General features: G+C 36.6%; 1 protein-coding gene across 1 annotated transcript in view; it reads left to right on the top strand.

Annotated features, from left to right (window-relative positions):
• The first annotated feature begins 2,601 nt into the window (after nucleotides 1–2,601).
• TRAT1 (T cell receptor associated transmembrane adaptor 1) overlaps nucleotides 2,602–21,421 on the top strand; it is a 34,937-nt gene continuing 16,117 nt past the window's right edge. Inside the window, exons 1-2 of the mRNA XM_077883923.1 lie at nucleotides 2,602–2,826; nucleotides 16,443–16,550. Coding sequence (XP_077740049.1) covers nucleotides 2,820–2,826; nucleotides 16,443–16,550 — 115 coding nt within the window. The 5' untranslated portion in view covers nucleotides 2,602–2,819. The remainder of the gene's footprint in view (nucleotides 2,827–16,442; nucleotides 16,551–21,421) is intronic.

The following is a 21,421-nucleotide window of genomic DNA, read 5'->3' as shown; positions in this document are numbered from 1 at the left end:
GGAGCTATCCAATGCACAGGCAGGCACAGACTTCCTATGTGACCTTGGACAATCTTGCTCTATATCCTGATTTTAGAAATCTACAGGATGGAGAACATTGTCATGCAGATCACTTTTCAAAAATATTATAATAATTAGAAATTGTGAAGTGGTTCAGATTTATCAGTTAAAGTTTTACCATTTTAGAGATGCCAATCATGCATCATGTTCATAAATCTGTGAAGCCATTAAGTAATCACTCAGCATGTACCACAGGCTGCCTTACTGACCTGAAGGAGCAGGATATACCCTTTCTGTGTCCCTGCCTGTCTCCCCTGTTCTTGCCTTCCCCAGATTTCTGCAGACTGGTAAGTATAACACAGGCTTGAGGCAGGGACAGCTTCGGCAGCTTTGGGCGCTGTCCCAACTGGTTCACTTGGTTTGAGTTTATATCCCTATATCCCATACACCCCTGGGGCTAACCTCAGGATTCCTGCCTGAATTATTCTACCTGAATTCCACCTGAATTTTTCTCACTAAAGCTGACCTTTTTCATAACCAAAGCTAATCACTGAACACCCTTGTTTCTGGATCTGTGCTCTGTGGATCAACCAGGGCATCTTTGTTCCTTCTTTCCTCATCCTCTGCATGATTCCTGCTTGAACAGGAGGAAACAGATTTCTGCAAAGAAATCTCCAGTCCCGAGACCCCTTATCTCTCCCACATCCTCTGTAGGTCCTGGCTGATCTAAATGGGCATCTACCCTGCCCATGTTTCAAGAGTCCATGTTCCTGCTTAGGCAATCTATGCAGTTTCCTTTTGAGCCTGGGGTTTCCATGTTCCTTGCCAGGTGTCCTCTTTTAGGCACAAAGCTCAACTGCTCAAAACTGCCCCACAACTGGGCCCTCTCCTCCTGAATAGATCTCCATTCCTGTGTCCTACCTAACTGTTGGCTGGATCCTTCTAATTCTTTTTTGTCCTCTGGTCCCTCCATGAACCTGAAACTTCTATTCCCTTGAGCTCTTGGTCTGTGGGCATCAAGGCCTGCTTCATTCAACCTGATACCCTGCTAATGGATGGTCCTGAACAAAAAGTTTTCTGGCCAAATAGGTTTAGAAAAAGCTCTGTTAAAGTGGTTATTCAGGTTTACTTTTTGTAGGACTTACCTAAGCTTTTAATATACTATATGCATCCATGAAAGTGAAAATAAGAGCTTTTCCAGATATATCTGTTGAGGTGAATTTATCCTCAAATTTTCTTAAAAGGGCTGTTCTATGAAATGTATTTTGAAAAATGCTCTTTTAGAAGATTACAGAATCTCCATGGTCTCTTTCAGTTTTACAGATTCTGATTCAATGATTCACAAGAAATATTTGGGGAGGAAAGTGATTGAAGTGAAAAAATCTGTTAGTTTTAGACAACTCCGTTCAGAGAATAAAGAACACCGTATTTTCATTACTAGGAAGTTGTTTTCTATTAATGGAACAAGGAGAAAGCAGAAGATTAGCATTCTTTTATTTATTCAATAATTCTGAGAATATTTATTGAGATCTGTAGCATGCCAGACATTATTGCAGATGCTGGGGTTTTTATGATGGATAAGAGCAATACTCCCCTGCCCCAAGAACCTTAGAGAAATCAGCAAGAGTAAGATATCCTGCAGGCCATTTAATATTTTTGTTCTGAGTCTGTGCATCAAAAGCCTCATTTTTAAGTTGTTCTTAAAGTTTATGTGCATCCCCTTTTGTAGTAAACCAGATCCAGGTTTGTCATTTTTCTATAATTAAAACCAGTGGAATCCATGAGCAAATATCTATAGACACACAATATGCAGCAGATGTATGTACACGCAAATGCATGCAAACCATATACGCAGATACAGCCCAGATCATCTTTATCTGACTGATGCCAAAAATAAACACTACCATTGACATATACATGGTGTTTTTCAGAGTATCATTGAGAACACCTATATCTTAAAATAACCAGGAGGCACTTGTGAAAATGCAGATTCTTGGACTCTGCTCCAAATACTCGGATTCAGTAGGGCTCAGGAATATGCATGTTAAATCAGTGCTATGTATCACACTTATGCACACTAATATTTAGGAACCTCTGATTACCAAGACACTGGATTGTGTGTTGCGAGCTGGTGCTCATTGCCTAGTGGCCATAGATTGGACAGAGGGACTCCCATTGGCTGGAGTGAAGGTTGCCAGGAAAGAAGGTTGGCACCCAGTGTCCCAGTGGGACCAGGTAAAAAGGCATCTGGCACATAACAATGTTCAAAAAGCATCAATCCCCTTTCCTCCATTGTGCCTCAAAGAAAGCACAACCAACAGCTGAGCACACCTGGGGGCTTCTCACTGTTTCCTCCCCGGTTTAATATATTTTATTTTGTTTCCATGTGAAGTCACTTTTGAGGAGATCCCTGGATTCTCTCCAGAGGCCTAGGAGAACCCTCCCAGGCTAATTCATATGCTGCTTTCATTATTGTTTTTAAATTAGATTCAAGTATTGATAAAAATCCAAATATCAGAATACAGAGGCTTGTGGGATTTTTCTTCTCATGTAACATGAAAATTTAAGAGCGTACTGGTTTCAGATCAAAACTCTAGAAGCCTCCATCACCACATTTCCTGTTTGTTACTGAACAAAGTACACACAAAAGATTTTAAGACACAGAAGAGAGAAAACTGAGGTACGGTTAAACAAGTTTTACTGGCACACTGCTTCTGAAATAACCGAGCAACTTTGCTTAGAAAAAAAAGTTTGTAGGAGAATTTTTCATCCTTACATTTGCCTTATGGCTACATAAGGATTTCTCTGACAAAGGAAGCATGCCAGGTAAGTGGTATTTTTAATTCTTTTCTTCTATTCCTATGCCTAAAAAATCACTAAAAAATTTCCATGTCTCCAGCCAAAAAAAAATTTAAGATTTGGGAAGTAAACTAGTTTACATATTATTTTTAAATGTGAGATAATCTTTAGTATAATTAGAACATACTTGGAAATATTTTAATGAATATGTTATTTTTTCGAAAAGAAAAAAAGTTCTATAACATAAAGCTAGTTGCAGCTGTCAGTAAGTGTTCACTGATAATTAAGCCATTTATAGTATCTGTTATTTTTGAAGAAATTTTTGTTGATGATGCATATTCCTCTTTTGTCTAATTATAAAGCAGGTTAGTAGTAACCACGTTCTAATTCCTTTGAGTTTAAGAATTGTGTTATCTTCCTAGAAATTAATCCAATTGTCGATAGTAGAGAGATGACTAGTCTCCAAAGGCCAGTGAAAACTCAGTCTCCGTGGCATGGATCCCAAGGCTCAAATTCCCATCAATTAGCTGAGTGTCTGTTCCACGTTGGTGGTTCATTTCTCTTTTAATGTCTTATGTACTTTTAATTTCTTTAATAAACACCTTTTCGTTGTAAAAGAAAACACATATAAAGTAGGAAAACTGAAATATATACGAAACAAAAAAATTTACATACTTCACATCACCTTAAAAAAACACGAGACATTATATTGTATTTCCTTCCTACTTTTTTATTCAATATGTTCTACATGGTTTGCTTTTCATACCTGAAATAATAATGAACATAAAATCATATATCCAGATTTTTTGCTAACATTAGAAAATAACTCTTTGCCTTTTTACGATAATTTCTGCTTAATCATTTTAGATGAATGTGGGCAATGACATCCATTGGGTTAATTGTAGTTTTCTTAGTTATTTCTTTATTGTTGGACATTTATGTTGTATCCAGTTGTACGATATTTCAAATGACAGGAAGATGATCATCTCTGTACTTTTTCTAGGTTAAGGGTTTTTTTAGGAATAATTTCTAGAATTGGCATTACTGAGTGAGAGGTTATGAACAATGTAAGTCTCATTATTATTAAGTTGCTTTTCCAAGAGTGAGGTCAATCACTCTCATCCTAGCATGTTTCTCCTGAACAGGCTGGAATCATCTAAAAAATCTCTATGCATAAAGGTGTAATATGCCAACCAATTGTTGATAATGTTATTACTTTGATTATAATGAAGCTGAACATTTTTTTTGTTTGTTTTTTTTTTTTTGAAGCTGAACATTTTTACATGGGTTTTTAAACTGTTTATCATCATACAACCTGAACATTGTCTGATTATACCTTTTGCTTAATTATAGTGCTTTTAATATCAATTTGTATGAGCCATTGATAGGGTAAAGATATTATATATAATTTCAATGAATTTGCTTCCCAGTATTTTGTTTGCTGGCTTTTAGAGTCAATTGATTGGATTCATCACACAGGGAGCATAAGCCTGACATATGGTTTGCACACCTGTCTTTATTTTTCCCAGGTTCATAGATTAGCAGAGAACAAAAATAACTATTCCAGCTTTGCTAGTGCCTGCAAAAAATAGATATGGCAATACTATGAACAGTGGCCATGAGCTGATGGTGTTGGAGAATTCAGGAAGGGTGGGAATGAAAAGGTAGTGAATATGACATTCAACTATCTTCAGGATTAATTAATTCTAATTTTATGAGGGATATGATAACATTTCTTCCATACCATTTCATAGTTTAGATTTTCCCTTTAGAGGTAATACAGGAGTTCCTCTATTGTCAGTTGAGACCTTTTCCAATGCCACAGAAGAGATGAAAATACCAAGTGTTTCCAATGCCACAGAAGAGATGAAAATACCATTAAAGACCCATTGATCTTAAAAGGAGGAGAAAAAAACGTTCATGTGAAAAAAGAGTCAGATGATAGCATTTTTTTACATTTAGATAGGTGAAGTTAAAAAGTGTGAAAAGCAAAATTATTCCTAGTTAAGTAAAACAACGTAAGAAAAGAAAAACTCAAATCTTTCCTTTCCTCCTGCCTACATGCTTTGCACTCACTGTATCAATAAATGGGCCAATATCATAATTCCTCTCATGTTTCTACATGCACATAAAATCAATATTAGCTGAACCAACTGGTGAGAACAACTCCTGTGGGCTACCGTTAATTTAGTTTGCACAGTGATCCACACTTAGTTACACATTGCTGGTTTCAAAAAAAAAAAAAAAAAAAAAAAGGATTTTCATTGTCTTTACTCTGTTTCCTCTTCCCTTGAGCTTCAATTGCCTTTCTGAGAACAATGAGCCTTTCCTTTAGAGACAAGGTAGGACTAATTTATAAATCATCTTTTAAACTTAGGTGTTCTTTAAATTAAAGATGGGTCAAAGACAATATGTTTCATCATTTAATCTAGGTAATGATTTTAAGGAAGGTCAATCCAGGAAAGATTGTCACTTATGGGTCTCAGCTTTGAGAAATGAATGCCCATAAATTGCTAGTTAATAGTAAACATCATTATCCTCAACACAAGGGTTTGTAAAGTTAGAAAAAAACCAATAATAATAATAATAATAATAATAATAATAATAATAATAAACATCATTATCAGTCATATTTCCAGGCTTTTTGTATTTTATTTAATTCTCTCAGTATTCCAGAACTAGAAAGAAGAGAGAAAAAAATTAACAGGCCTTCTTAAAACAATAAAGAAACACAGTAGTTAAAATTTTGTTGGATGACAGTTTCCCACACACCCATGGCATCTTCAGAGGATCTCACCAAGGTGCTTCTCCAACAGAAAACAATAAGCATGTATATAAAACAGAGTAGTGAATACAGATAAAGACGCATCAACAGCAGGGACTTTGGCAGCATTGCAATGCCAATAGGATTTCTCAAGTTGACCAATCCCAATTCAAGTTTCTTTATAAATGTGACGAGTAGTCCAGTACTGGAGGAATAATTACATACTGTCTTAAAAATCTCCCCCCACCTCATTCCACGTGTATGTTCTCCTTAACAAATTCAGTAAGGGGACGCCTGGCCTGGGTGGCTCAGTGGTTGAGCGTCTTGCCTTTGGCTCAGGGCATGATCCCAGAGTCCCCACATTGAGTCCCACATCCAGCTTCCTGCATGGACCCTGCTTCTCCCTCTGCTTGTGTCTCTGCCTCTCTCTCTCTCTTTCATGAATAAATAAATAAAATCTAAAAAATAAAAAACAAATTCAGTAAGTGTTGGTTAAGAGCAATCATGATGTACTAGAAAGAGGGACCTTGGTGTCACACAGATGGGGATCTGAACTCCAACTTTACAATTGGCTTAGTGAGGTTCAAAAAGTCACAGGGCGACACTCAATCTGCCTGTGCACTTTGAAGCAGACATTCCAATGCCCTGTATTGTTTATTGTCCCTCTCCCCATCACCATCCATTTCTCAAATAACCCTCTGCTCATAACAGACACTCTTTTAAGGTTGACAGATTTCAATGTTGCATTAAAAACAACATTTTATTGACTCAAAAGCCTGGGAGTGGATTTGAGAATCCCTTCCTGCACTTCTATCTATGACTCTAATGGCTTTTATTGGTGGGGTAATGGGGATGGGTAGTGGTGGAGTGGGGGGCTGTGAGAATACTGACAACGTACCACAAAGAGTCATCAAGAATGCACCTAGTGCCACACCAAACCATCATCACAGTAAGAAAAATTCTTGTTACTCATAGGATCCATAGGGATGGTTATAGCAGAACTTTTTCTTTGAACTTTCCAGTGTGCCTAAAGTGGATGCACATATTTGTGGAAGGCAACAAGGAGATGGTCACCACTCTGACAGAATTTATAAGCCAAGGAAGAGAAACAATCATGAAACACCATATTCCATATACTATAAACTTACACAATTGTCTCAGTTACAGACTCCCTGAGGGAAAAACAAGGCATTTTATGTATTGCTTTTCCATTGTTAGTTATGCAAAGGCTTCTATATGAATCAAACCTGCCGGCAGAAAAACAATACATTTGCTCAGCTGAGTTTCCCTCCAGAGCACATGCAAGTGTGAATTCCAGATACAGTGCCTGCCAACTACTGCTGGCTTTAAAGGAGTCAAGAGTTCTTGTAATCAAAGCTACAACGATTAGCCGATTAGCCCCCGGCAATTGAAAGCTAGATAGAAACTTAAATCATGCTTTTCCTAGCTGTCATGGCCTCACTAATAACTTCCTGAGGCCTTTGGCTTTTTAACAGTGTAAAGAACTAAATTCCAATTGTGTGGGAGCTCTTTTTAAATTGATAAAAGTTTTTTAAAGGGAATTATTTACAATTATGGAATAATGATACTAAAGATGGCATTTGTTGGGCAAGAATTTTTGAGCACTTTGTGCATCTAATATTATAAGAAGCATTCTCTACACTGAATGGATACCCACATGGGTCTGGAGAGAATCATACTGCATATGGAACACAACTGGGTGAAGGGAGGTATGAAGGTATGTGTGTGCATGGGCATGTGAGCATTTACATAGATCTGCCATTCAGGTTGAAAATCTCCACCATTTAGCTACTTAGTCAATACATTTAGTACATAGTAGCTAAATGCATATATTTTTTTTGCATATGGAGGCATTTATTGTTGGCAATCAAAAAATTATGAAAGCTGAGGCCCCTGGCTGGCTCAGTTGGTGGAGCATGTGACTCTCGATCTCAGGGTCATGAGGTTGAGCCCCACATTGGGTATAGAGATTACTTAAAAATAAAATCCTTTTAAAAATATTATGAAAGCCATCCAGAATGTCATGAAATATAAAGCTTCTAAATGAAAATCTTCTGGTTAAAGCTCACATCACATTACACAAGGAAAAGAATCTTGGAAAACAGAAGAAGGTTAGATAGGAGTTGGAGACTCCTGAAATCAGAGGAAAACCAGAGACCATGCTAAACCAACTCCATATTTTAGAATTTGGCATGTGTTTTCAAAAACCTCCAGTTGATTATGTGAAACAAATTTATCATTACAGTAAATGACAAAACCGAGCCCTAGGAGAATGTACAGTGTGGTCTAAGTTCTTGCCTTACTGTTGCTAACATATTTCAGAAAAATTTCTAGGACTTTCCTTAAGACCTTTATGCAAAATGTAGGCTCATGACATTGATTTGGTTGTTACTTTGTAGTTGAGAACAAATTATCTTCTTGTCCCAATTAATGGGCTGATACAACTTTTTCAGTGCTCCTTTTAATTAAAAAGGATAAAGGGAAACTTCTAATTGAAATACAATTTTGCACAAATGGTAGGGTATATTATAGCTAGAGTCAGTGTAATTATAAAGATAAGATGAGGGGTTTTGCCTTGAAGTATACCTTTTTATACAGTGTTCTATTTTATTTACCCAAACCACAACTATTTTTGAATCTATACTAAATACTAGAGGCTATGAGAACTGGAAAGGGAAAAAACCCTACTAAGTATGAAGTAAATTGTTAGTTCTCTCAAGGATAAGTTCTAGAGATCTATTTTTCTTTTTTATGTATGTATTTGCTTTCCTTCCCCTCCCCCAGAAAAAGAGGTATTCAAAGTACATTGAAGTATATAGTACAGTATAAAAGATAACCAAATAGATCAAGACAAAGGAAAATAAGGAGGGAGGGATATGATTAGGCCACAAAAATGGGTATCCCATAACCCCAGAGATTTGCTTAAGATAGATTGTGTATGAAATGATACATAAATACAGACAGATGGCCAATGGTAATAATCACATGAACTATAAGAATGAAAATGTGCCAGTTCTTGAGATTCCCAGATTCTTCTACCTAAGATGCCAAGTGATACATTAAACAATATCTTCTAGTCCATAGAATCATTATAATTAATGAATTCAATAGCAAGTTTCACACAGTTGGTTCTTTTAATAAATCAAAATTAATTTTGCCCTGATAACATAGGCAGAAACTGTACAAAATGGAAGAGAACAAAAAGAACAACAAAGTGTTTTAATTTTTATTTTCTGACTACAACCTGAAGTTCAATATTTTGTTGACATTTTAGGGCAGATTGTCAGCTGAAATGGAAACAGCTTTGATATTCTCTTAAAACATTTTAGGAACATTAACTGGGACATGTCCCAGAATAGGAAGCTATTGAAGCCAGTTCTATCTCCCTTTAGAAGGAGATCTTGGGAGACTCTGGGTGGCTCAGGGTTTAGCGTCTGCCTTCAGCCCAGGGCCTGATCCTGGAGTCCCAGGATTGAGTCCCACATCAGGCTCCCTGCATGGAGCCTGCTTCTCCCTCTGCCTGTGTCTCTGCTCTCCCCCCTCTATCTCTCATGAATAAATAAATAAAAATCTTAAAAAAAAAAAAAGAAAAAAAAAAAAGAAGAAGAAGTAGATCTTGGGAGAACCTATAGGCAGGGTGAAAATTTCCTTCCAAAATCAGTTTTACATCCTTTCAGCATGTGCATGGGTGAATGATCAAGGTTCCAAAGTATATGCCTAAGTATTTGATGCAATAATTCTAGACAGGACTATTTTTTTTTCCAATTACAAATTTTCTGAAGTAAACATTCTTTTTTCTTTTTTTTTTCAAGTTTTTATTTAAATTTCAGTTAGTTAACATATATTGTAATATTAGTTTCAAGAGTAGTTTAGTGATTTATAATGTAAAATACAACACCTAGTGCTTACCACAAGTGACCTTCTTAATGCCCATCATCCATTTAGTCCGCCCCCCAACCTCCCTCCAGCCACCTTCAGTTTTCTATGACTTGTCTCTCTTTTGTTCCCTATGCTCATCTGTTTTATTTCTTAAATTATACATATGAGTGAAATCATATGATATTTTCTTTCTTTGACTTATTTCACTTAGCATATACTGTCTCGCTCCAACCATGTTATTGAGAATGGCCAGATTTAATTCTTTCTGATGACTGAGTAATATTCCATTGTGTGTATATGTGTATACACAACATCTTCTTTATCCATTCATCAGTAAATGGACATTTGGGCTCTTTCCATAATTTGGCTATTGTTTATGATGCTTCTATAAACATCACAGTGCATGTATCTTTCAAATTAGTATTTTTATTTCCTTTGGGTGAATACCTAGTAGTGCAATTGCTGGATGGTAGGGTAGTTCTATTTTTAACTTTTTGAGAAAACTCCACGTTGTTTTCGAGAGTGGCCGCACTAGTTTGCATTCCCACCATCAGTGCAAGAGGGCTCCCTTTTCTCCATATCCTCCCCAATAGCTGCTGTTTTCTGTATTGTTAATTTTAGCTATTCTGAGAGGTGTGAAGTGGTATCTCATTATAGTTTTGACTTGTATTTCCCTGATGATAAGTGATGTTGAGCATCTTTTTATGTGTTAGCCATCTGTATGTCTTTGGAAAAATTAGATTTGACTATTTCTGACATAAGATTACAAGTCACCCAATTTGGCCAAAAGGTAAATCATTAATATATCTATCAAATGCAAACAAAGCAACTTTCTCATCAGCTCTATAAAAAATTAGTTGTGATATGTTCTTACATAAGCTATATTATATTATACTATATTATGGTATATATTTACTATGCTGAAAAAATAATAATGGATATTGTCTAAAACAATTTGAATGTTAAGCAGTTACATTTTGTCCATTCTTCCTCTAATAATAACCAGACAGAACAACTATTTCATGAGGCCACTCTTGATTTATGATAACCATGTTATCAGTATACAGGAAAACCCTTATTTGTGTCTTTTCATAGTAGGAGCTTGTGTATTTAATAAGTAAAAATGGAAACATTAGTCTTCAAGGAAAAGTTGAAGAGATTGAAAGCACATCCCATTTCATGCCTCTGAAAGTTATTGTGCATTTTGTGAAGAGATTATTTCTTCTTACCCTGACTCTTATGTCATTAACATTCCAGTTTTATGCGGGCATATATTTCCTAGGGTTGTATCTGGCTGGCTCAGACTGCTTACCTCAACTAGTGGTGTTTTCTAAATTCTTTTTTCCCCAGAGATTTCACTGACCCTAACCAAACTCCCAAAGACTGATTTTTAAACAAGAAAATAAAATTTTATATTTCTAGTGGTGGACACCCCATAAATTTAATCAGATGACTAGCTGTTAGCACCAATTCCTTGTATCAAGTTTCTTAGAAAAAATACAATAGTCTATAGGGTTTTTGGTAAATATGGATTCAGGACAGAAAGATTTAGGATGTTGTTGATGAGCACTTTAACCAAGATTACAGTGGCCTAATGTGCTACCCTCCTTCTCACAGAGATCTCTTTCCAGCTGCTGGGAGATAGGTCTTTTCTCAATAGTACCAGAGACAAATGTAATAGAATCTTCAACTTGTCTCTCCAAGGTTGTGAGTGTGCTTAGGCCCCATACTTGCTCAGAACCTTGCTGTTGGCCCTGGTCATTACATTGCCCATCTTTACTCCAGTTGTCTTTTTTTTTTTTTTTTTAATTTATTTATGATAGTCACAAAGAGAGAGAGAGGCAGAGACACAGGCAGAGGGAGAAGCAGGCTCCATGCACTGGGAGCCCGATATGGGACTCGATCTGGGGTCTCCAGGATCGCGCCCTGGGCCAAAGGCAGGCGCCAAACCGCTGCGCCACCCAGGGATCCCCACTTGTCTTTTATTTAGTCAGTTAACACATGTTTAGTAAGAACGTACTTTGTGCTAAATAGGTTACAGAAATAAAAATAGGAGTCTTACTAGTAGTAATATGAGAATTAGGATAACAATAGTTTCTAGGGATACCTGGGTGGATCAGCAGTTGAATGTCTGCCTTTGGCTTAGGGCATGATCCCGGAGTACCGAGATCGAGTCCCACATTGGGCTCCCTGCATGGAGCCTCCTTCTCCTTCTGCCTGTGTCTCTGCCTCTCTCTGTGACTCTCATGAATAAATAAAATCTTTAAAAAAAACACAATAGTCTCCAGAAATATATCGAATAAGCCATGGGAATAAAAGGTACAGAAAATACTGTCAGTGGGATTGTAATAGTGTTATATGGACACAGATGGTAGCTACACTTGTGAGCATAGCATAGCATATAGAAACGTTGTACATCTGAAACTTATGTAACACTGTATATTGGCCATGCTCAAATACAATTAAAAAATAATAGCTAACATTTATTGAGCATCTTATTAGTGAGGAACACTCTTCTATAAATCTCAGTCTCCACAAAAATAGGTACAACAAGAATATGGAGGCATGAAGACCAACATGAATATGACCTTTCCATTCTTTGATAAGTTCACAGCCAAGTAGAGAGAGATTTTAATATATAAATGATGACCTATAAATATATAAATGATAAATATTACCTCAATATTCATTGAACTATAGACAGATATAAAAGATATCACTTGGTGGTGGATAGGTAGCATAGAGTGAATGCTTCAAAGAAAAGGTAGTCTTGAAGAATGACTAGTAATTTGTCAAATGGCTAAGGGGAAAGGCATTTAAGGGAAAGGGGCAAACATACCAAGACATAGGGGCATGAAGTGGTAAGTATGGTATCTATTGAGAAACCTAAGTGCTTCAGAGTGATTGGAGCATGGTATATTATTGCGCAGGCATAACAAACAGGTCCTAAAAGATAGGAAATCTAAAATAACATTTTGTGGAAATAGTTCATGGAAAGGAAAGAAAATTAGAATTTGACTAATTTCAAACAAGAATACAAGGTAAATCACTAATATATCTATCAAATGCTTCACTTGAAACAAAGCAACTCACCCTCTACAGTCACTATGCTTAGGGCAGAGATAGGAGCAAGCACCTCCTCATGAAGGAGCCACATCAGAGCCTCCAGAAAAAAGACAAAAGAACAACTTCCCCGAAAAACCACAAAGGAGGGGACTATATGAGACAGTGTGTGGAAAGATAGTAGCTGCCAGGAATGGCAGTTGATGTAGTGTGGATGAACCAAAATAGCTATGCACATAAAATCAGGGCCAGCTGAAACAACAGGGACAGAGGCCAGACCGACCCGAAAAGGGTCTGCTTAGTATTGTGTTTTAAAAACCTGGGCCATCATTATATTAAAATCCTTTAAGATGTGTATGTCCTTCAATCTAGCAAGTCAAGAATTTTTATGTCGAAAAAAATTAAGGTTGGATGTATTTAGCTTTAGCTATAGATATTCATCACAACAGTGCTTATATAAGTAAAAATCACAAGCAACTTAAAGGCCTAACAATAAGGGATTGTTTAAATAAATTATGGAAAATTCATTCAATGGAATATCTGGCAGCTAACAGACATGAAAGCATATTTTATTTATAGGAAATGAAACACACTATAAATTATTGGAGTGAAAAATAGGTAATAGGATAGTCAATATAATTGAATATTATGTCTTTGTCCGTAACAATTTCTACACAAAGAAAAATGACTGGAAGTATATGAATGAAGGTGTTCTCAGTGATTGTCTCTTCATCATAGGATTATGGTTGAGTCTTAACTTTTCTGTTTTTGCTCGTCTGAGTTTACTAGTTGCTTTTAATATTGAACATGGATGATATATATATAACATGTTTGGCCTCTGTGTAGCAACTAAGGTTCATTTCTTTGTCACCAAATACGATAAGTCTACTTGACAGACTGAATATCCTGAATTGATAATTGTGATCTATCCCATAGAAAATATAGCGATGCCCTCAAATAGTTTTAAAATGTGGAAGAACCTAGAACTGCATCTAGACTGTGGGTCTTTAAGTGATATATACACGAAGAAGAAAAGAAGTCTTTAATAACAGAATTCATTGATTTAACCATTAATTTGGTCATAGAAAGCAGAAAATGAATACCTTCATGTTGTGATAGTAGCGAGGGAAACTGAGACCCATCTGGCAAAGAGACAGCTTGCTGGCCCCATTTGTTCACAATTATACTTACATTAACTACCTGAAAAGGACTGTTATCAATGGGAGGTGGGGAACAAGCTCTCTTCGAAAGCATGCTTTAAAAATTTCCTTTGATCCAGCAATTGTATTCCGAGGAGCCTCTTTCTGCAGATAAGCCCACATATGCCCAAGATGCCTCTCCAATGAAGTGTGTTGCATTATTGTTTGTAAGAGAAAACATTTTAAAAAATCAGAATGTCCATTTTAGAGAGGTGGGTAGATGAATTATATTACAGCCATACTGTGTAATTCCATGCTGCCACTAAAAATAACACAATAACATGGTAAAAATCCCCCAGACACACTGGTAAGTCTTTTTAAAAAGGCTAATTAGTATAATGTTAGTGACCCATTTATGCTTTAATAGAGAATCTCACATGTTATTCTAGATTTTGTTATTGCTAGAATGTTTAAAATTTATACTCAAGCAGGCACTTGTGGTTTTTTTTCATAAACATAAAAAGTCAAAGAAACAGTTCTAGGAATATGGGCAGTACCACGCAATACCTAGAATTTCTAGTATATTTTAAGTAGTTAATGATCACTATGTTATAGAATTCTTGTAAGTATGAGATTATGTTCATGATGGATAAATAAGTCCCTTCCAAAGCTTAGTGTTTTTAACCACATTAATTAGTGGGTCTATTGGAGGATTAAAGACTATTCAAATCTTCTCAATTTTCTTACACTTTATGAGACATAAAAATTTCCTTAAAGAAAATAAAACCATACATTTCACTACCATAATCAGTTAACTTTTCCCATTTATTAACTAATTCTTTAAAAATCTTTCTAAATCATGTATAGTATGTCTGGCACTGCAGAGCAGAAGGCAGAAATCATTCTATTTCCTGTGGAGTTTACAGTATTTTGAACATCTAAATAACATAGTACAGAATTAAAGAGGCAGTGGACAGATTTGTTGGTGTTTAAACACCCACAGGCTAGTTCAAACAAAAGCAAAGAATATATAAATAAGCAATATGCAAATTATATGCATATAGGTACATCTATATCACAAATGCATATCTATTTTATATATTTAATCATCTAGATGCCTAACTATGTTCATTTAAAAATAAATGATTCCAAGAAAGGAAGAAAGAGAGAGACAGAGAAAGAACGACCTCCTCTAACAGGACCACTGAGAGCAGTTCAACAACCACACTGCAATGTCAATAAGTACTCAAAAAAAAATTAACAATTCAAACATCAAATTTGAGATATAAAAAATAGGTAAAAGAGAGCCATACAAAGAACATTTCAGTCTAGGGATTCTTTACTTGCCAATTTAAAGACAGAATAGGGAAGCAACACTACTTTCCCTCCCATTAAGGATTTGCCTGTTCTGTTTATTGTACCTAATACTATGCTATTTAGATTTCTTAAAAGAGCTGAGCATGATGTCTGATTCGGGGCAGTCATGTAGGAAGCTGAGACCATGAAGGAATATAAGCTCTGCTGCAGCTACGGTCACATAGGACTTCTGATTGTGTTTACACATCTGCGTCCCCAGCCAAACAGTTCCTTGAAGGCAAAGATCCCGATTCTTTACTTTTGATTCCCAAATAGGGCTCCATTCCTCACACAGAAGAGATGTCTGGTATCAGTTGAATACATAAATATATAGCATTATAGAATCATAAGTTCCTTTTCTGGGGTCAGCATTCACATGAGTCTTTGACTACTAAGATGATTAGTCTAATTTACACATATATAAATATATGAAACTATAATATATACAGATATAAAATATATTTATATAAAGAAATAATATATAAATTATATATCATATATATGTAATATAAATATATGTTATTTATAAGTATATCATAATATGTAATGTTTATTTAGTATATTTATGATATATGGTATAGACTAATGTATACACACATACATATCATGTATTATGTATAAAATCAATATATTTATATACAAATATACTGTATTTTTTATATATGCATTATATATAATACACATATATATATAAATCAAGGTTATTATCTTAGAAATCACTCATATACATGTAAAACTTGCCATAAATAATCAAGGGCAACTGACAGGCACTATCCCACAAAACCCCCTTAGGGCTCAGAAATGATAAAAGAATCTCTTCACAAGGGTAAAGAAAAGCATAGTTGGTTCTCCAATATCCATTCACAGGTCTCTAAATCGTATGAGAAAAATACCCTGTGGCCAGTCTTGACAAAACTAGGTTACTATGATGCCAGAATTACTGTTTTATCACAACACACAGTATCCTATACTCCTGGGATTTATAGATAGGGATAGGTGGTTACCCATAAATAATGAAAGTATGTATAACTGTATCTGATGACTAAAGAAAGGGGAAAAGTGTGGGAAATTATGATTCTGGATAATTTGGATGCTCAAAATTTTGAAATTTTGAACTTAATTTTATAATCAGTCACCAGTTGTTGAATTTTAGCAGCTAGACTGAAAATGTCTTTCATTTCATCAACACTGAGAATGTGGGAAATTTGCTTCCTTTTGTCCATGCTGAATGCAGGGACTTATCACCAATACCCATTTGAAATCTGTAAGAATCCCTTGTCTGTCACTGGTAATTAATTTCTTGGCAGAGGATTTGTTCTTCATTATGAATAAATACTATGGTTTTAACTGTGGGAATACCTAATTCAAAACAAATTGGTAAGCAGCTATTTTATATACAATGTCTGTTTGTTTTTTTCCAGGAAGCTCTGAATGCTTTTATGTCTGGATAATTCTAGCCTTTTTGGGATTAGCTCTGGTTGTATCACTGATCTTCAATATTTCCCACTATGTGGAAAAGCAGCGACAAGGTAAGACATTTTGAGAAATAGCCAGATAGGACCAGCTTGAATGGAAAGAAGTCACTGGAAAACCTATAGAAAAAGACACTTTTATGAAATGTCATGCAATAGAATATTTTTATCTGTAGGAAATCTATTTGATATTTTTTCCACCCTTCTCCTAATTTAAAAATGCAATCATATTAGAATATAGACAGACTCCCAATCCTGGCTTTATCTCTGCCTTAAGATATAGAGGAGGAAGGAATTGTCTTGATAAGATGTGGTTTTCCTCCTCCAACTCAACAGCTCATGAAATTGTAGCCTATTCTGCAGCAGCCATAAAAGTTCTCACTGATACACTATGGGAAGAGTGAAAACTAGCTCGTCAATCTTCCAGTCTGCTCAAACCCCTCAGCTTCAGTTAGAGCCTCCAAAGTACAGCAGCACAGTACGATCCTGCATCAGGATCGGAGAACTGGAAAAGCAACAGGCTGACCCACAGGCTTATTATCTAACACTCCTGAGGTTGGCTTTCCCTTTCAACAAGCTGGTCAGCAGTTTTAACCACTTGGCTTTCACCCTCATGGACACGATTGAAATAGTGCAATGCCCAGCAATTGGCACGGTCTTTGTGCGCTATTGGCATTCAACACAAGTGTGTTGGGGGAGGTGGGGGGATGGATGGATGGTTGGATGGATATGAAAGTCTAGCTGACATTTCAGTGGTAATAATGAATAGAAAAGAAAATGTTGGTGCATTTTAACAGATGAAAAGAAATAAAACCAAGTTAATAAAATTGCCTTAGGCATGAAGCTAATTTAGAACAATGGTCAGGTTCTGGGGACAGTCCTTGATCCTTTTAGGAATGTCTTCTTCAGTGTTGATAACACAAATATAAAATATGAAGAAAATGTTACTGTTATACCTCTCAAAAAATATGAGACACTAGAAAGTGAAGTGGCATAGCTGAGGTCACACATCTACTCAATAGCAAAGTCAAGGATAAGGGCCCTATCTAATTCTCTGCCCAGAATGGTTTCCACTAGCACATGCTGCTTTTACATTGTTGACCAAATGTCCTTGGCCAGAAAACCAACACTCTTTTAGGATCTCTATTATATCATTTCTATGCCTGAAATGCAGCAATGCTTTTTCATTAGCAAGGATTTCAGTAATTCTTTTTTAAATCAAATGTTTTCTCAAACAAATTTCAGAAGTCAGATGCATGAATGACCCATGATCTAATACCTTTGAAAAAAGCTTCTACCACAGAAAAATATGAGCTAAGAGTAGTAGCATTCTTCTTTATATAATAGCTTAAAATGACTATATTCTAATTTCTCCATTAAGATATTTTATGAATGCAGATAATAGTGTCCCTTGAATTAGAAAACAGTGAATTGAGGGCAGCCTGGGCTGCTCAGTGGGTTAAGCATCTGCCTTTGACTCAGGTCATGCTGGGATCGAGCCCCACATAGGTCTCCTGCTCAGTGGGGAGTCTGTTTCTCCCTCTGCCTCTGCCCCTCCCACTCTGCTCATGCTTTTTCTCTCTCTCTCTCTCAAATAAATAAATAAAATCTTTTTAAAAAGAAAAAAGGAAAAAGGTGAATCAAGAGCTATATAGGTGAAATAATTTAAAATGGAAGCCAGGACAAGAATAACCATGTGAACTAGTACTTCACCCTTCTGTAGATTCCAGTGGCAGTCCTCCAAAGATCTTTGTGGGGTCAGGGAACAAGTGGTGGCCTTTTCAGTTCTCATTTTTGGTAGTTTGTACATTGGAAGTTTTTTTATCTGTATTCATACCATTTGCCACCATATGAACTCCTTTGGGGAGTTATATTCTTATAATATTTAGTTGACCACTATTAAGACAGTAGACTAACTTTTTAAGAAAAGAAAGATGGAAGGAAAGAAGGGAGGAAGGAAGGAAAGCAGGGTTTTGCTTTAAAAAAAAATAATTTTTTTTTTCATTTCAATTGTACAAAACCCTAACTGCCTCAGGCATGCCATAAATTACTTTGTCTAAAAGCAGGATGTTGGAAATCACTTTTTTTTAAAGCAAGAAATAGTAAATTACGTTCATTGCTGTATTTTTAAAAATCAATTTCAGTTCTCTCAATTTGTTTTTAACATCATGGCTTTTGAAGTCAACCTGTCATGAACTAGAACCCTGCTTTCAATATTTACCTGGGAGATCTCTTGTATAAGAGACATACCTTCTCATAGTTGCCTTGTTGACAAGTTTCCTTGTCTATGAAATGTGAAAAAAGACCATCTAGACCACAGGGTTCTCACGAGAATTCTGTAGATCCCTTAGCACAGTTCTGGGGACTGAAGGGGTGAGTCCTGCACATGGCACAGCCCCCACCCCCACCCTTCTTGGTGGTCCTGCTGCTTCCCACCCCCCTCCCACAAGTATTTGTTAAGGGCTTGCTATGACTACATCTTATCCCATTTAATTTTAGTGTCGGGTATTTCAGGGAACCTTAGCTCCTCTGGCTCCTCCCCGCTCCCATCATCTCTGTGTTCTCTAGGTCCCTTCCAGCTTCCAGGTCACTTCCTGCCCCATCTCCGTATCATTTAACATGTCTATGCAACAACCTGAATTTTTAGCAACAACTGCTGTGTCCATTTAAGTCATATACAGGTGCATTTTAGAGAGTTCTCCGTAGGCTTTCAGAGGATTGGTTCTAACCATTCTCCTACTGCAACTTATTTTATTTGAGCCATAACTTGCCCTCCCTGGGTGGAGCACACAACCCTGCATCTTGCATTTTATTAGCAAGATTAGCCATGCTCGTTGATGCCCAAAGGCCCATCGTTCTCCTCCCTCCTCCTCTTCTCCCTGCAGCCCTCTCCCAACTGCCCCAGCTTCTCCTGACCCTTTCCCCAAGCATCAGCAATGACTGCCACCCTTGCGAGTCCACAGGAGCAAACAGCACTGTCTGTCTCACGCAGAGGTTCCAGGTGGCTCTGGGAAAAGCTCTGCAAGCTGACTTCTTTCCAGTCCCACTAAAGGCTCCTCTGGGCTTTGTTTCTCCTAGACAGACCGGACAGAGGAGATTCAATTCTATTTATTAGCCAGCTTTTCTGCCGCTTGGTCTGCGAACGCAGTGCCCCTGTATCTGGCCTCCTGGAACTTCTTATTTTTGCATCTTTGTGCTATTCTTTGTGGCTAAGGAACTTGCAAGAGATGACTCCACCTATGGCGAACAGTCGGAGAGTAAGTTTTGCTGGTGTATTAAACAGCTTACCAAAGAAAATCTCCATTCCAGCAACAATGCAATATCTACACATTCAATCAGATAGACATGATAAGCCTCTCCTTGATGTTTTCTGCAGCAGAGCTGGCTAGAGGCTTTGTAATGTAGTTTTCCCTTTCCCCAAAATAAACTTTACGTTTTTTAGGTGATTCTTTGTTCTTTAGGAGGATTATATTTATTTCTTTTTCTGCTAGGAATGTATTAGCGGTGTCCTCCTTTAAATCCAAAACATTTTCTTTATCCAACCTTTCTTCTCTGTTGCGAGAAGAAGGATAAGTAAGTGCATGGTTTGCTCATACATCAAAGTCCTATCAGTGTATCTCCCACTCCCTAGAAAATTATGGCACCTTTTTCACATTTTCACATGAAGAATGTATCCAAAAATGTTATTATGGAGTTTAAGCCATGTGCTGTTGTTTCTTGTTGTTATGTATTGCACACGGAAGGGTAAACACTATAAAGGAGAAAACATAAAAGGAAATGTTTGCTTACACGCTCTCAACCATGAACCTGACCGCAAGGCATCTGTGTCTGAATCACAGGGAGGATTGTGAAAACTCACCCAGCTCTTCTCAACACAGAATCTTGCAAACATAACTGCTTCATAGCAATATAAAAACTGCTTTTTATTTTGCTAAATATCACTGAGATCATTAGCCAGCTTTTAAGTCATGCCATTTTATTTTATTGTTTTTTTTTGTTTGTTTTTGTTTTTTTCATGCCATTTATTTTAAACAAGCTTATAAGCCTTCTTGACAGAGCAGTCTTCAGGAGCCTGAGCCTGGCTGACCATTCTCCCTGGCTCCAACGTTGAAAACTTTTGATTAGCACTCCCCCATTTAAAGAAATCGTATGCTACCACACAACTTACTATGAGAAAGAAATTACTAAAACCACAGGAGTACACATCATCCAGCTTCAGATGACACATTTAAATTGTAAGAGGACCTTGAACTCTTTTCAAGATCCTTTCAGGGTGCTTCTTCAATATGCTTGGTTTGAGGGGCACCTGAGTTGAATGTCTGCCTTTGGCTCAGGGTGTGATCTTGAGGTCTTGGGATCAAGCCCCACATCGGGCTCTCTGCAGGGAGCCTGCTTCTCTCTCTGCCTATGTCTCTGCTTCTCTCTGTGTGTCTCTCATGAATAAATAAATAAATTTTTTAAAAAATGTATGATTAGTCTGGATGGACAATGTCATTTTCCCAATACTTATTTTCTTCCTTACATTGTTTGTTTCTTTTCCTTCCAGATAAGCATCACATCATTATATCATATCCTTCATAGAGTTGCTTCTGCTTCCTTTTCCTCCCACAAAGCTTTTTGGTCCAAACCTTGTTTTGCTTCTCTTTACTGATAATATATCCAACAACATTTTCTTTCCATAAAGCTATCCTTTTACACATACACATACCTTCCAGGCACCAACATTCATACTCCAAGCACTTCTCACTGGAAAATCCATACTATCTTTTAAAAATATTAGTCTGTGTGGGGAAATATTTGACTCTGTGCCTATTTTTTCTTATTCTAAGTCATGTCATTATTTTTGTTTTCAAATTCTCTGTTTAATTTTTATCTTTTCTTTTCACACTCATTTGGTGACAATCCTCTTGCCAGAAGGGAGATTTGGT

Source organism: Canis aureus, chromosome 35, assembly GCF_053574225.1.
Source record: "Canis aureus isolate CA01 chromosome 35, VMU_Caureus_v.1.0, whole genome shotgun sequence".
Taxonomy (NCBI): Eukaryota; Metazoa; Chordata; class Mammalia; order Carnivora; family Canidae; genus Canis; species Canis aureus.
The sequence above is the reverse complement of the archived record's forward strand: the minus strand, read 5'-3'. Positions and strand labels throughout refer to the sequence as shown.